Genomic DNA, 13,982 nt, shown 5'->3' with positions numbered 1-13,982 from the left:
ATGATCTTGACTTTCATGCTTCACAGTCTGGAAGGCATCATCTCAGACATGGTCACTAAGTCGGTTTCCAGAAAAGTGTTCCCTCTGAGAGGAAGGTCCGTTGTGAAGACTTTGGAAATGACTGAAAACTGACTGCAGGTCACAGATGCCACCCACAGTCAGGCTCATGGTCATGTGCCGGGATTAGATCAGAGCATCAGAAACAACGAGCTCACCCCTGGTGCTTGGCTCAGGGTTGACCAGGAATTCCAGGAAACGGTATTCAAAGCAGGATGTCGAATTATCTAAAATGTCTAGAAAAGAAAAAAGAAATGTCTGGCTCACTTATCTATGAAGATGCCATGATGGCGCCTATTACTTTGTATGCTAACCTAAAAGATTTCTATGAATTTGATTTTAAAAAGACTCTGTGGGGAAGAGATGTCTTGCTGTGACTTTTATAATCCACAGAGAAATTTGCCGCATCACAAAGACGAAGACCTTGCACCTTGCTGGTGGAGGAGGGGAGGATGAGAGCGATTTAAAAGAGACGAAGGAAATACACTAAAATGACTTTGAGAGTTGAGAGTTCATCGATTTTTGCTGTTTTGCATTAAAATCAGTATCTGAAACTTAGCGATTGTGAAATGAATTTTGGGGCCAGGGATGGACAGGCCATCCTTGAACTTCAAAAGCAAGGGCTCTTTCTACGCCTTGAAGAAGGACATCTGGTAACAGTAGGTGGAGTCTGAATTAAAAGGTCGTCCTACTCTACATCAGGAGTTTCAGGCTACGCAGAGCTACACACTGAGAGCCCATCTAATAAACAAAGCAGCAATGTGCAGTTGGGAGGTGGCCCGAATGCCATATGGCTTTGGCCTACAAAAACAGCAATCTGGTCTCATGCACAGAGTTAAAGCAAACAAGGCAAAAACCTGTGACTTTTGAAGCTGGGTGCTGACTACACATTTGTTTACTGTTCAGTCCTTTCAACTTTCCGTAGTTTAAAAAATGTAATAAAAGCTTGGGGTGGCTTCTTCCCAAACTATTTGCCTAAGTCATCCAAAACTGGGCATGGTGGTGCACATCTGTAATTCCAACACTCACTCAAGTGATTAATGAAGCTTGCAAGGCCAGCCTGGGCTAAATAGTGAATTTCAGGCCAGCCTGGGCTATAATTTAGACCCTGTCTCAGAAAACAAATGAAGAAACAAACAAAAGAAAAGCAGATAACGAGACTTACCTTAACTTTTAAACTACCTGAACTTTTAACTAAGGCAACGTTTTGGGGGGCTGGAGATGACTCACTACTTATGAGCACTTATTGCCCTTGCAAAGGACCTCTGTTCAATTCGCAGTACCCACAGAGTAGTTTATAACCATCAGTAACTCCACTTAATTCTTCTGACCTCCACAGGCACCAGTCATACACATGGTTCACATTCAGAAATGCAGGCAAAACACTCACACAAAAAATAAAACCCATAAGCCCAATTTAAATTTTTGAAAAGTTTTCCCGATTCATTAACCTGAGCTAAAACCTATTTAACTATAACAAATCATATTCTACTCTAGAACAAGTCTAATGTAAATTTCAAAAATAACACCAACAGCCAGCACAAGATTTATAAGTGTAAACATCTGGTTTTTATAACAAATAACAAAGTTAACAGCAATAAAACAAATCATTTAGTACAGCATATAATGTGTTATATTAAATTTACACAATGATATATATAAAACACATACTGTTTATATTATACAGTAATTCAACAACAGGAATATCAAAACAGGAATCCAAATAACTACTACTCATGCACAAAACATGCATATATCAGTATTTAAAAAATTCTATTTTACACAATACTGTTTACCAAAAACTTTTTTAAAAAATGTAAAGCCCTTCCAGACAAGTCAGTGGTCCAGTGGGGAGTGAACTGCACTACTGTTTAGGCCAGTGCTTAGGTGAGAGCAATTCTGGGCTTGGAGTCATGCCCAGTAAGGGTGAATTTCTTTGCACCATAGGACCAACATTTTATCCCAAAGGCAAGCTGTCTAAGGGACAAACAGTTGTATTGGATACAAGTTAGGAGCAGAGAGAAAGGCATCAAAAACTGCTGGATACCTGGCCCAGAAAGAGTTACTGTAACGAAGGCTGAGGCACTACACGTGGCAAAGGTTTTTGTGAATCCTTCTAAGGTCCTGTCAGTCTTCCTATCCAGTTTACCACCTCCAGATTTACAGTCTGGTCTACTAGGTTCTAAATCCAGTAAAAAGTGTACTTCTAAGAAGAAAATAGGATGGAGAGACATCTGAGAAATGTTGACTATATTAAAAAAGTTTACAGAAAGCAATGACCATTTTTTTTTCTACCTATTCTACACAATTGTATGCAATGCCCCTCAACCGGAAAGTCTTTTCAGGGACACAGCCCTAAAACATCAAGGCGCGAGTTCACGACTTAAAAATTTTATCCACAGACCTCGGAAACAAAAGGTCTCATCCAAATAAAACTTGAAACATCACAGACCTGTACTTTGCCAGACACTCGGACAAAACATCTGATAATCAAAATTCATTCATTATCACCACCACTAAGACCTCAATATTCACTTCTAACTAGCGATACATCCTTCACCTTCCATTAAAGGCACTAGCGTCCATACATGATGGCGAGACATAATTTATCTTGGGTTTATCCTAGTAGAAGGAAAGTATCATTTAAGTATGACACAAATATTAAGACACCACCTTTTTTCTTTCTTTCTTTTCTTTTCCAGAGACTGGGGGAGGGGAAGACACTCGCTACATCAGCTACTCAAACAGTAGTCATCAGTTTCAAAGAGCCTGACCGGAAGCGGAGGATCTTCTTCTTGAGGTTGTGCGAGGCCTTAATTTTGACAAAGGTTTTTGTGGGGCGGGTGTGAAGGTCTGGGGCCGTAACCGTTTGAATAGGGAGAGTCTGGACAAACTGGGACCAGATTAAACCCCCGCTCTCCTCAGAGTCGCTGGTGGTGGTGCTCTCACCCACGAAGTCGCCCTCGCTCACGCTGGACTCACTGTCGCCAAAGCAGTTGGTGGTGTAGTTGCTCTGATCGTCCTCGCTGGTGTCCACCACCGTGGAGTGGAAGAGCGACTCACACTCGGCCGAGTACTCAGAGTCGCTGGCCACGTAGGCGTAGGGGCTGGGGTAGGGCACGGCCACGGCCACTGGGTAGGCGCCCCCGTGCTCCCTGCGAGCCCTCCGTGCCCTCCGCAGGGCCTCTTCGTAGGAGACCTCGGCCGACGACTTCCACCTCCGGTAGTCGGTTCGCTTGTGTTTAGGTTTGGCCACCACCGGCTCCCGTCCGTGCGCGTGCGCCCTGCTGCCTGCCCTATGGCCGCCGGTGCCCAGTGGCCTGCCAGGAAGGCTCGCGTCGGGCAGCCCGCTGCTGCGCCGGCCCTTGGAGGAGGCCTTCCTGAGTTTCTTATTTGTATCCGAGTCGTCTGGGAAACGGCACTTCTTGCCCACCGCCCGCGGTTTCTCCCTGACGGTGGGAAGGCCATGTTCTGTGGCTGCCTGGCCACGGGCCTTCAAGGTGGCGCTCCTTGCGACACCCGGGTTCCTGTGTGCACGGTGAGGCCTGGCGCCCGCCTGCTGCCCTGGGATGAACTGAGCTTTTACCAGATGCCCTTCTTCGAGGCTTTGAGAAGAGCCCTCGCTTTTGAAGTCCAAGGATGGCCTGTCCACCGCAGGCAAGGCCTGTAGACTGCTCTTCTGTGGCATCTTTTTCTGGAGCTGCAGAGCTTTGCTCTCTGTGGAAGCGACAGGGCCTCCGCCCGGACTTGTTTTAGGAGAAACGGCTGAAACCTGATTGCTTTCCTTCATAGATTCTCCCGGCCCAGCTTGACACCTTACAAGCTCTTGAGAGGCTGCCTTGGCGATTTTGGGCAGATGCTTGCTTTGGGGTTCCATGGCAGTGCCTACCGAGCAGCCCTCCTGCAGAGCCAACCTCTTACTTTCTGACTGGTCTGTCTTCGAGTCTTTTGACCTCTGCTTAGGAGGAGAGAATGGCCCATTTTCCAAAGAGGGTATTCCCCCACAGGGCAAACACATCTGTTTCGTATTCTTAAGGTTCACATTGCTGCCCTGTGGGACACTACTAGGGGCCCTGACACACACACTTCCATTCCTCAGAAGCCCCTTGGTAGGGTCAGCGTTCACACTGGTTCTAGGTTTATTGGTCCTTACAGGGTGTGTTTTCTTCTGGACCAGGCTCAGAATATACCCATCCATTTTCTTACTGGATGCAGGCTGAGAAGCCGGCCACAAACTGCTTGGAGATGGCAAGGAATTATCCATTTTGGTGGCATTCAGTTCAGATCCAATGCAAATGTCGCTGGCGTGGTTCCCAAGCCCCTCCTCTTCCCTCAGAGAGTTGCCCGTCAGACAAAGGAGAAACATTGGGCTCTGCACAGCCACAGCGTGAAGTGGACTGGGATACCGATATACGTCATTCCCGTTTTTAGACACAAGGTCACACTGGTATTTAGGATTCACATCTGCAATGACATCAAGGGGGTTAAATTGTGGTGTGGAGGGGGAACTGCACATTGTCCCTGAGGCCTGGTCTTCACAGTGGCCGCCTTTACATTCCAACCATCCTATGAGATCTGAAAAACATGCAAAGACACACTGAAGAAATGAATTGGTAGAGCCACCTTGACTGTGGCCAAAGTTTACTAAAGTAAACTTAGTGATGAGAGGATACCAAAGGATTGAGAACTGTTCCACACTAGCTCTTCTACAAGCTTTCTTGAAATTCATGGATGACTGAATGAAGGCAAACAATACTCAAGAATTTTGACAAAGTACAATGTATCGTGTCTTTAACCAAAAAAAATATTTAGCCATTCATAAAGACTCTGAAACTACTGAATAATGTAAGGAAACACTTCATGCAGCTTAGTGAAAATCATGACATAAATCAATATAAAATTTAAAGATACCTATGCAAATGAACTCTGAAGTGAAGCACCTCAAAATCCTAACAGTACCCTCCAGTGTGAAAAGTGAAAAGCAATGTTTACTCTGTTTCCAATACCTGTTCTCTGGTTTCTCTTTAAAATCCTTAAGACACTTGCTGTGGCCTTTCTCCTCATTTCTGTATTTTTTAAAAACATGTTCCCTAGTGGGAACTATTTAAACATAACTGTCCTTTAGAAAAAAAAATCAACAAAACAGATCAAAGCTTTAAAAAAAAAAAGAGTATTCTTATTTTTAATTTTGTGTATGTGCTAGTGTATATGAGTGCAGTTGCCCACAGAGGTGAGAAGACACCAGATCCCCTGGAGCTGGAATTACAAGAAGTAGTGAGCCACCTAAAGTGGGTGCTCTACAACAGCAGCGTGTGCTCTGAACCATCGAGCCTTCTCTCCAGTCCCCAGACCTTATTACAATAACAACTGATAAAATTTTAACACTCACAGTATATCTTTAATAGTGACAGTAAAAACAATATTTTAATAGGGCAAGAAATTTCAATAAGATTTTTAAAGATTAAGCAATTTTGAAGGATAAATTTCTTAGGGCTAGAGACAAGACTCAGCGGTTAAGAGCACTTGCTACTCTTAGGAAGGGCCTGGATTCAGTTCTCAGCACCACTGGATTCAGTTGTCAGCAGCCCTCTGACAGCTCTAGAGGATCTGATGCCCTCTTCTGCTCTGTAGACACTGTACACATGTGGTGAACTCACTTAACATACATGCAGGAACATTCATACACATAAAATTCTATTTTAAAAGAAGCTTTTTACATTTCAAAAATGTCCATGTCAAAATACAATGAAACAAGCTCTTAGTTAAATGTTGGTTTCTGCCCTGGAAAAATAATTATTTTTATAACCTTCAGTAGGGGAAATTCTAAGTTTTCCTCTATTGTATCTATCCATTTGAATATTGAGAACCTACAATGTATCAAACTCTGTATTAAGTGTCTAAGGGAGGGGCTGGAGAGATGACTCAGTGGTTAAGAGCACTGACTGCTCTTCCAGAGGTCCTGAGTTCAATTCCTAGCAACCACATGGTGGCTCACAACCATCTATAATGAGATTGGATGCACCTATTCTGGAGTGTCTGAAGACAGTGACAGTGTACTCACATACGATAAAATAAATAAATCCTTTTAAAAAAAAGAAAAAAGTATTTAAGGGAAAGCTTTCTGACCTTCAAAAATTAGCAGTCTTGAGAGAAAAAAACAAAAATTAATCTAGACTCTAAGATATCATTTCTAAAGAGTTTTGTTTTTAATGAAAATGCCATGTTTGTACCTACTCAACCTCTAATAGCTTGATAATGGTAGAAAAGCCCACCATAGTGGTGAATGCCTACAATCCTAGCAGGAAGATGGGGCAGTGCAGGGGTGCCTGGAGTGGCAGAAAGGAGGAGGAGGGAGGGAGGGAGAGAGGGAGGGAGGGAGGGAGGGAGGGAGGGAAGGAAGGAAATAATGTGACCTCTCTATCTTACACCATTTCCCATCATCCCCCCCAGTACCTTAAAACCCCCACTGTTTTGCCTTAAGTCACATTTGCCTATGAGTTGCCATTTATCTCCCTTCTCTACTTGGAACAGACAAAACAGTCTCCCAAGACCCAGCCCTGCTGTCCCAATTATATAATGATGTGACATTTGGAAGCACTAGAGGGTCTGTCTTCGAGGAAAACCTGTCCAAAGTGCCCTTTAATGGGTTTATAAAGTTTCCCACTGAAACCAGATCTGCAGAGTGATGGGGAGCAATTAACACTGAACTTGAGGCCCAGATACTAGACAGATACTAGATAACAGGGTTCTATACTCTTCCCCCATGGTAGATTGCTGCTGACAACACACTCTATACAAATACAAAGGCTTGACCAACTAGCAACCTCAGCTGCTCAGTGTGATGTTTGCTTTGTTGGATTCAAAAAAAAAAAAAAATCAGCCTTGAACTCAGACAAAAAACACGAAAGCAGTGGTTCATTCCTGTTCCCCTAGCAGGCTCCCCTGGCAGCTCCAATCCTCTTGTTTTCCCTGCTGTCCTATGTTACCAACATATAACAGTAATAAGGGGGAGTTCTGACTTTCAGGGGCAACTCTCATTTAGCAAAGGGAAGCTTCTCACAATACCTGTGGCAATAGACAACATTAAAAAAAAAATCAGATGAGATGGCTGAACATAACCATTTCTGAGTCCCCTTGGAGTGGAGGGAGAACATAGATCAGAGTTTGAATCCTGCTATGACCCAACTACGTAACCTTAAATCATTTAAATAGCATCACTAGGCCTCTTTTTATATATATATTTAATTTTATGTGTATGTCCTGTATGTGGATATAGACCACCTCTCTGCAGGAGCCTATGAAACAGGAGTTACAGATGGTTATGCTGAGGCCTGAATCCAAGTTCCCTACAAGAGCAGTCAGTGCTTTTAACTGCTGAGCCATCTCTCCAGTCCCTCATTTTCTTTTCTTAGCTGTACCCTGAATGCTAACAATTGCACCCTGAATTCCTGTTGGAAGAATTCAGAGGAGATAAATGTACGCAGATCATCATAAGTCCTTCCATCAACAGCAACGTCATGACTATCCTGGAAGCCTGGAGCAGAGAATGGGCAGACTAAGGGCAGTTTCATTGTGTGGAGTACTCTGAGAAACGGAAGGGCCTCCGCCCCCTGAAATGTCAACAGTCCTTGGCTAGACTGATGGGCACATGTAACTTACTGTGTACTTTAAAGAATAAAAGAATTCTGGGATAGTCTTCAAAGGGAAATAAAGAGATGGAGATATAGCTCAGGAGTAGCATGCCAAGGGGTCCCCCAGGGGTACAAAGTAGGCTCTGTGTGTAACTGTGGCACTGAGTACATGAGCACACTGCCCAAATCATCCCCTATCAAAAGACAGCTGAGGCTACATAACTCTAAAGACCCCTGACCTCTTCTAATTAAAACTCCTGTCAATGCTAAAAGCCTTACCTGCAGATTTGGGGCAACCGTCCGAGATGGTCAAGGCTGCCTCCAAGGGGCTGCAGAAGCAGGTGCTGGAATGGCAACTGGACAAACATTCACTGAACACGGAGTTAGAGGAGTTAGAAAGGGACCCGGAAGCCCCATCACTCAGCTCATAAAACCCTACAAGAAAAGGATGGTTGGAATTAGGATCCCATCAAGTCATAATACACATTTATGTTAAAGGACGAAAGGCTGACACATCAAAGAAAAGAAAAGCTCGTTTTTTGTTTCAGTTTCTTTGTTGGAGAGGTCACACAAATGGTGGATTTTTACAAATAAAATTAAATATACGGTTTTATTTCAAATATTCCTTAGAGAAGGCAAAAATCACATAACACTGGGGACAGTTCAAAGTTCCTTTCATTCTCCTTTCTGTCCCATCTCTAAAGTTGTGAAAAAGGAAGCCACGTCTGTCACCCAACTTTATCAGGAATGTTTCAGAGTAATGACTACTGTCTCTGGGTATGGTTGGGTTTGGTGGCTCTCGCCTATAATCCCAGCACTCAGAAGGTCGAAGCAGGAGGACAGGAGTGGATTCAAGGCCAACCTGGGCTACAAAAACAAAAAACACTGAAGTAAATAGTAAATATAAGAAAAAAGAAATATAAGGAGCCAAATGGCTTAAAAGAAGGGGAAACCACAGCAATCTCAGGAAGCTGAAGTGTGACTAATTTTCTAGCCCAGATCCGACTTTCTCAGGTTTCAAAGGAGGTCTGTTTGCTCTTCCAGAAATCTGAATAGAAGTTTGTAGTTTTTAAACTCAGGGAGCACTGGACAGCTCTACCCTATTATTGAAATTTTTATACAGATTGAGTTTACTCCACCCCGGAGCAAATGAATGGTATGCTACTTTTCAGTTGTTTTCACACTGGAAATAAACACCAGATCCATTTGCTAGGGTTCTCCCTGGAGTGCAGGATTCGATGCCTGCCGGTAACACGCGCTCACCTGAGCTAGGCCGGCTGTCCGTCTCCAGGTGCTCCTCAGATGTCTTCTCAACATCCAGTCTCAGGTCACTTATCTGCTTGTCAAGTTCTTGCAACTGATTCAACAAACCGGCATCTCTTCTCCTCAAACAATTCTGATTAGGAAGAATCAGGGAAAGAAAAAAAAAATGGGTACATAGTGACAAAACCAGGAAATCCTCCACTCAAACCACTCCTCTAACCATCAACTAAGTCCTTTTGCTCAAAACACTACTGGATGATCAGAATGCAAGGCATGCCTTCTAGCTTTAGATCTTTCTCAGGGTTTTGGTTTGGTTTTTTGTTTTTTTTTTTTTTTGTGATACAAAGTTTTTTCATTAAAAATAATAATGGGGGGGTTGGAGATTTAGCTCAGTGGTAGAGCTCTTGCCTAGCAAGCGCAAGGCCCTGGGTTCAGTCCCCAGCTCCGAAAAAAAGAAAAAATAATAATAATAGGGGGCTGCTGAGATGGCTCAGTGGTTAAGAGCATTGACTGTTCTTCCAGAGGTCCTGAGTTCAAATCCTGGCAACCACATGGTGGCTCGCAACCATGTGTAATGGAATCAGATGCCCTCTTCTGGTGTTTGAATACAACTACAGTGTAGTTATATACATAAAATAAATAAATCTTTAAATAATAACAACAACAACAACAACGATAATAATAATAATAATAATAATAATAATAGGGATATAGCATGGCTCAGTGGGTAAAAATGCTTGCTGACCAAGCGTGGTCATCTGAATTCAATTCCCTGAAACCACATTGGAAGGAGAGAACCAAGTCCTGAATTTCGTCCTCAGACCTCCGAGGGTGTGTTGTGCCATATCTTGTACCCATATACATACACCAAACACACGATAATAAATTAAAAATATATATGTGGCCGAGTTGTAGCTCCTTGGTAGAGAGCTTAGCTGGTGTGTCCATGTTCAATGCCTGGTACTGCAAGAATGGAAAAGATCTGGCTTTAACTTTTACTCATCTATATACACTGTGACTTTTTATAGGTAAGGGCAAGGAATTTGTAAAGACTTTGAATCATCTGGTGTACAGCCAGTTTAAAGAAAATCCTTCACAGTAAGCTCTTGAAGTCAAAGTAACAGATTTTCTACATTACACTCTAATCTTTCTTAGGTGAGGTTTTTCTGGCCAAATGTCATGGCCTACAGAATTTTGTTTTCTATTAGTTGCTTAGTGGGGCTTAATCAGTCTTAAGGCCTTTGAAAGCGAGAAATTAATACTAACAGCCAGCGCCAAGTATAATGTGAGCTGGCAGAATCCAAAACCCTCCAGGGAAAGCCCATCAAGATTTGAACTCGGCTTGGGTTTCCCAAGGTGACCGGCTGGTTGTGCTAACTCACACTGCCATCTAGTGCTCCCGGTTGCTGGAAAAGCAAAAGAACGCAAAAGGCATCTGGTTTAAATCAAGAATGCCAAGTCTACAAATGAAAATAGTACCATAAACATTGACTGGAGTGGAATTCTCCTGACACACTGCCTCGCTCCCCTGAAGCGGACAATAGGAATGCGCCACTCACGATCTTGAGATCCGTGAAGACAAAAAGGTGCTATTGTACAAGACAATACCGAAATGTAAGCGACCAGTCACAACCAGAAAGAACTGGCTCAAATTCACGTAGTACGTACAATTCTGTTCCATTATCAAAGAAACAGTAAAAATGCCAAAACAGAGCTCTTGCACAAACCACAGCACACATCCTTGCAAAATAGATAACAGGGAAATATCTAGGCCTTGTTCGTGTCCTGCGACTTTTAAAAGCTTGGACGTAAGCCTTTAGCTTGTGTGCGAAAAACTGGATTTCATCAGAAAAAAAATGAATTAAGTAAAAGCACTTTGATGCTCAATAACTACACAAATAATCTAGAAAACGGTAATTCAAGAAAACACGTGACAACCCTCAACATCACTTTCAGAGGGTCATTATCTAGCTGAAGGGGTCTAATACAACACGCTGGGATAAGAATCGTTTTGCTGTTTCCAAAACTACATTTTGAGGTCACTGAAACAAAGCTGCCGCCATTATTTTGAGACAGCATCAAAAGCTGTTCTCAACACATGAAGTCCAAAGTTCTTTTTCTTCCCTGCTAATGAAGACTGCACAGAACGACTGAGACAGTGACAGAAATCCAATAAGATAAATACTCCCAGCGAGCAGCTTCTCCCTTCTCCCACCTCCACCACCAAGCACAGCTGGCGGACCGGATAAAAGAGGAGGGGGAAGGCTCTCCGGCCAAATTGCCAGTATTTGCATCTAGTTTTAGCTGCCTTATACAAAGGACTTCTATTTAAAACTAAACACCGACCCAGGAGAAAGAGAGAGAGAGCACCGGGTAGGGCACCGCTCCCAGCGGGAGCTTCGCGGTAACCGTAAAACTCAATGTTGGACAGTTAGGCAAGCAACAAGCCTCTTCCTCGCTTTTGTGCGCCTCCCTGGGGGGTGGGGGGGATAACAGGGGAGACCACAAGGTGAAATGGCACTAAAAGTGGGGGTTGCAAACCTCCGAGAAAGGGGACCTGCAGTAGCTTAACTTTCAGGCTAGAACCAAGGGACTCCAAGAATTCCAAATGCAGGATAGAAGAGCGGCCGCCCCCTCCCCGCTATCCGCCAGCTCCTCAGGTGACACAAAGCAGGCATCCGCCAACAACGCGTGGAAGTCACGCGCGGCTGGCATCCGCGACACCAAGGGGGTCAGGGAAAATCGAAGCGGGGGGTCACGTCGTGGCCAGAGATCCCACGGCCAGAAGCTACCAGCCCACCCTCCAATCAGGCCACCGGCCACCACCTACCAACTGCCTCCGCAGCAGCAAGATGTTCTCCTCCAGGAACTTCTCCTCCAGGCGGCTGCGCTGCGCCGCGTCCCCCCGCAGCTCCCCGGCGCGCGGCGCGACGGTCCCCACGGCCCCGGAGCAGCGCAGCGCACCGCGCACCAGCAGCTCCTGGCGTTGCCGCAGGTACCCCAGCTCCGCCAGCCCCGCCAGCGTGGCCTCCTGGCGCTCGCGGGTGCGCTGCCGCTCCGTGTCCGCCTCGCCCCTCTCGCGCCAGCGCCCCTCGGCCTCTGCGCCCCTGCCGGGGCTCAGCGGCTCGGGCTCGCGCGCTGAGTCGGGCTTCATGACCCCCGAGGCCCGGCCAGCCCGAGAGCAGCAGCACGCGCTAGGGTCCCGGCCGGGAGCTCATGCCGCCCGCACTCGCATCCCGCGCTGCTCCAGTCTGCGGCCCCGCAGCTGATAACGCCCCGGCCACGCTACGTCACTCCCGGCCCCGCCACCCGCCACCCGCCACCCCGCCTGCTCGCCCGCCCGCCCGCCAGCCGCCGCCTCCGCCGGCTCACGGCGATCAGCTCCTGTCAGGCGCCGGGGCCGCCCGCGCCCCGCCCCGGCCCCGCCCCGGCTCCGCGCCCCCTTTTTCGGTCCGACGGCACCGCGGTCCCTTCGGCGCCGATTGGCTCGGCTCCATCTCCCGAGGCCGTGGCGGGCGCGGGCCGAGCATCTTGTTACAGCCAGCCCCGAGGGCCGATCCGCGGGCGCCGTGGCTTTGGGCTCCCGGGACAACTTTCTGAAACTTAACCCCTTCCTCACGCGTCCACGCTCGGAGTCCTCTCCCTTGGCTCTGGGTTTCTCCATACCAAGCTAAAGTCCACTCGGTACTCAGAACACCATTTCTGAGAATTTGGATTTGGAAGTCGCCTTTGTTTTAAGCTCTATTTGGTAACTGGGGGGAAAAAAGCAAGAGCATTGTTCTAAAACTCTTTTTGTTTGTTTTAGCTTTTCAGCAGAAGCTTTGCTGTAAGAGGCATTTAAAATCAGACAGAGGGATTCTGTTGTGAGGTCAGCGGTCGCATCAATTCCTATAAAAGCCCAGACTTTATGAGGGGTGGCGTGTGAGCACCTAGGGTTTGAGTTTTTATTGTTCCTTAGCCTCTGTTCACTAGAGCCCTGACTCCGAGTCCGCACTGTCTGAATCTGATTCCTATTTCATCCACGAATAGGAAGTTAAGTGTCCTCTCTTTGTGACTCTGTTTACCCAATAGTAAAATGGAGCTAGCACACAGGCCTACCTATTCTAAAAATTATAGTGGCAAATGGCATAAAAAGACATGCGGTGGTCCAGCCTGTAAATCTTAAAAGAGTTATCGCTCTCAGTGAGGCGGAGGTGGCGCATGCCTTTAGCCCCAGCACTTGGTAGGCAGAAGCAGGCAGATCTCAGGGCAGGGAGAGAGAGAGAGAGAGAGAGAGAGAGAGAGAGAGAGAGAGAGAGAGAGAGAGAGAGAGAGAGAGAGAGAGAGAGGAAGAAGAAGGAGGGAGGGAGGGAGGGAGGGAGGGTGGGAGAGAGAGAGAGAGAGAGAGAGAGAGAGAGAGAGAGAGAGAGAGAGAGAGAGAGATTTTTTTCCCCTTCCAGGGGAACTTTTTTTTAAAAATTCCCCTAAAGTACCATTCGGGATTTGACCTTGTGTCCTTGGGATGCCACTCAATGGGTATTTCAGTGGCACTGGGATCTATCTGGAAATGCCACTAGCTGACTTATGAGACTACAACTCATGCCTCTTAAAAAACGTTGCATCCAAGCACCTCAGAAATTGAATTTAGCGAGTCACAATTTGAGAAAGTTAAGACAAAGTGTTATATGAAGGAGCACATTTCAGGTCAGGATTTCAGAATCTTACACTTTTGTCCAGCTACTCCAGCAAGGAATTCTCTCTTTTTACCTTCTATGTGGTCTAATTTTCCAAAATCAATTCGTTCACACCCCATGACCAATATATGCCCACCGACCCCCACAGCCTTCCCCCTTGCCAACTGGTTAACTGCATGGATGTCTGGTCCTTCTCACACACTATTGTCTGGTTCTCTTTCTGGGCACACATGATCTGTATACTTAGGTGTTCCTTGTGTATGTTCTCTTCAGCTGGGTCATAAAAGCTCTTTTAATACCTTCATGGTACCTGTGCTCTCACTCAGCACAAGACCTAGAAGCATGCAACTGATAATTA

At 45.8% G+C, this 13,982-nt stretch overlaps 1 protein-coding gene across 2 annotated transcripts; it reads right to left on the bottom strand.

Annotated features, from left to right (window-relative positions):
- Positions 1-1,603: 1,603 nt before the first annotated feature.
- Positions 1,604-12,204, bottom strand: Dact1 (dishevelled-binding antagonist of beta-catenin 1). 2 transcript variants are annotated; one of them, XM_087554268.1, is made up of 4 exons: positions 11,782-12,204; positions 8,952-9,084; positions 7,968-8,123; positions 1,604-4,632 (listed from the first exon to the last, which is right to left on the bottom strand). In XM_087554268.1, exons 1-4 carry the CDS (start codon positions 12,103-12,105, stop codon positions 2,798-2,800), a joined length of 2,448 nt encoding a protein of 815 aa, XP_087410394.1. In that variant the 5' UTR covers positions 12,106-12,204; the 3' UTR covers positions 1,604-2,797.
- Between the last annotated feature and the right edge of the window lie 1,778 nt (positions 12,205-13,982).

The sequence above is a fragment of the Rattus norvegicus genome, chromosome 6 (assembly GCF_021556685.1).
Source record: "Rattus norvegicus strain SHRSP/BbbUtx chromosome 6, alternate assembly SHRSP_T2T, whole genome shotgun sequence".
In the NCBI taxonomy this organism is placed as follows: Eukaryota; Metazoa; Chordata; class Mammalia; order Rodentia; family Muridae; genus Rattus; species Rattus norvegicus.
The sequence above is the reverse complement of the archived record's forward strand: the minus strand, read 5'-3'. Positions and strand labels throughout refer to the sequence as shown.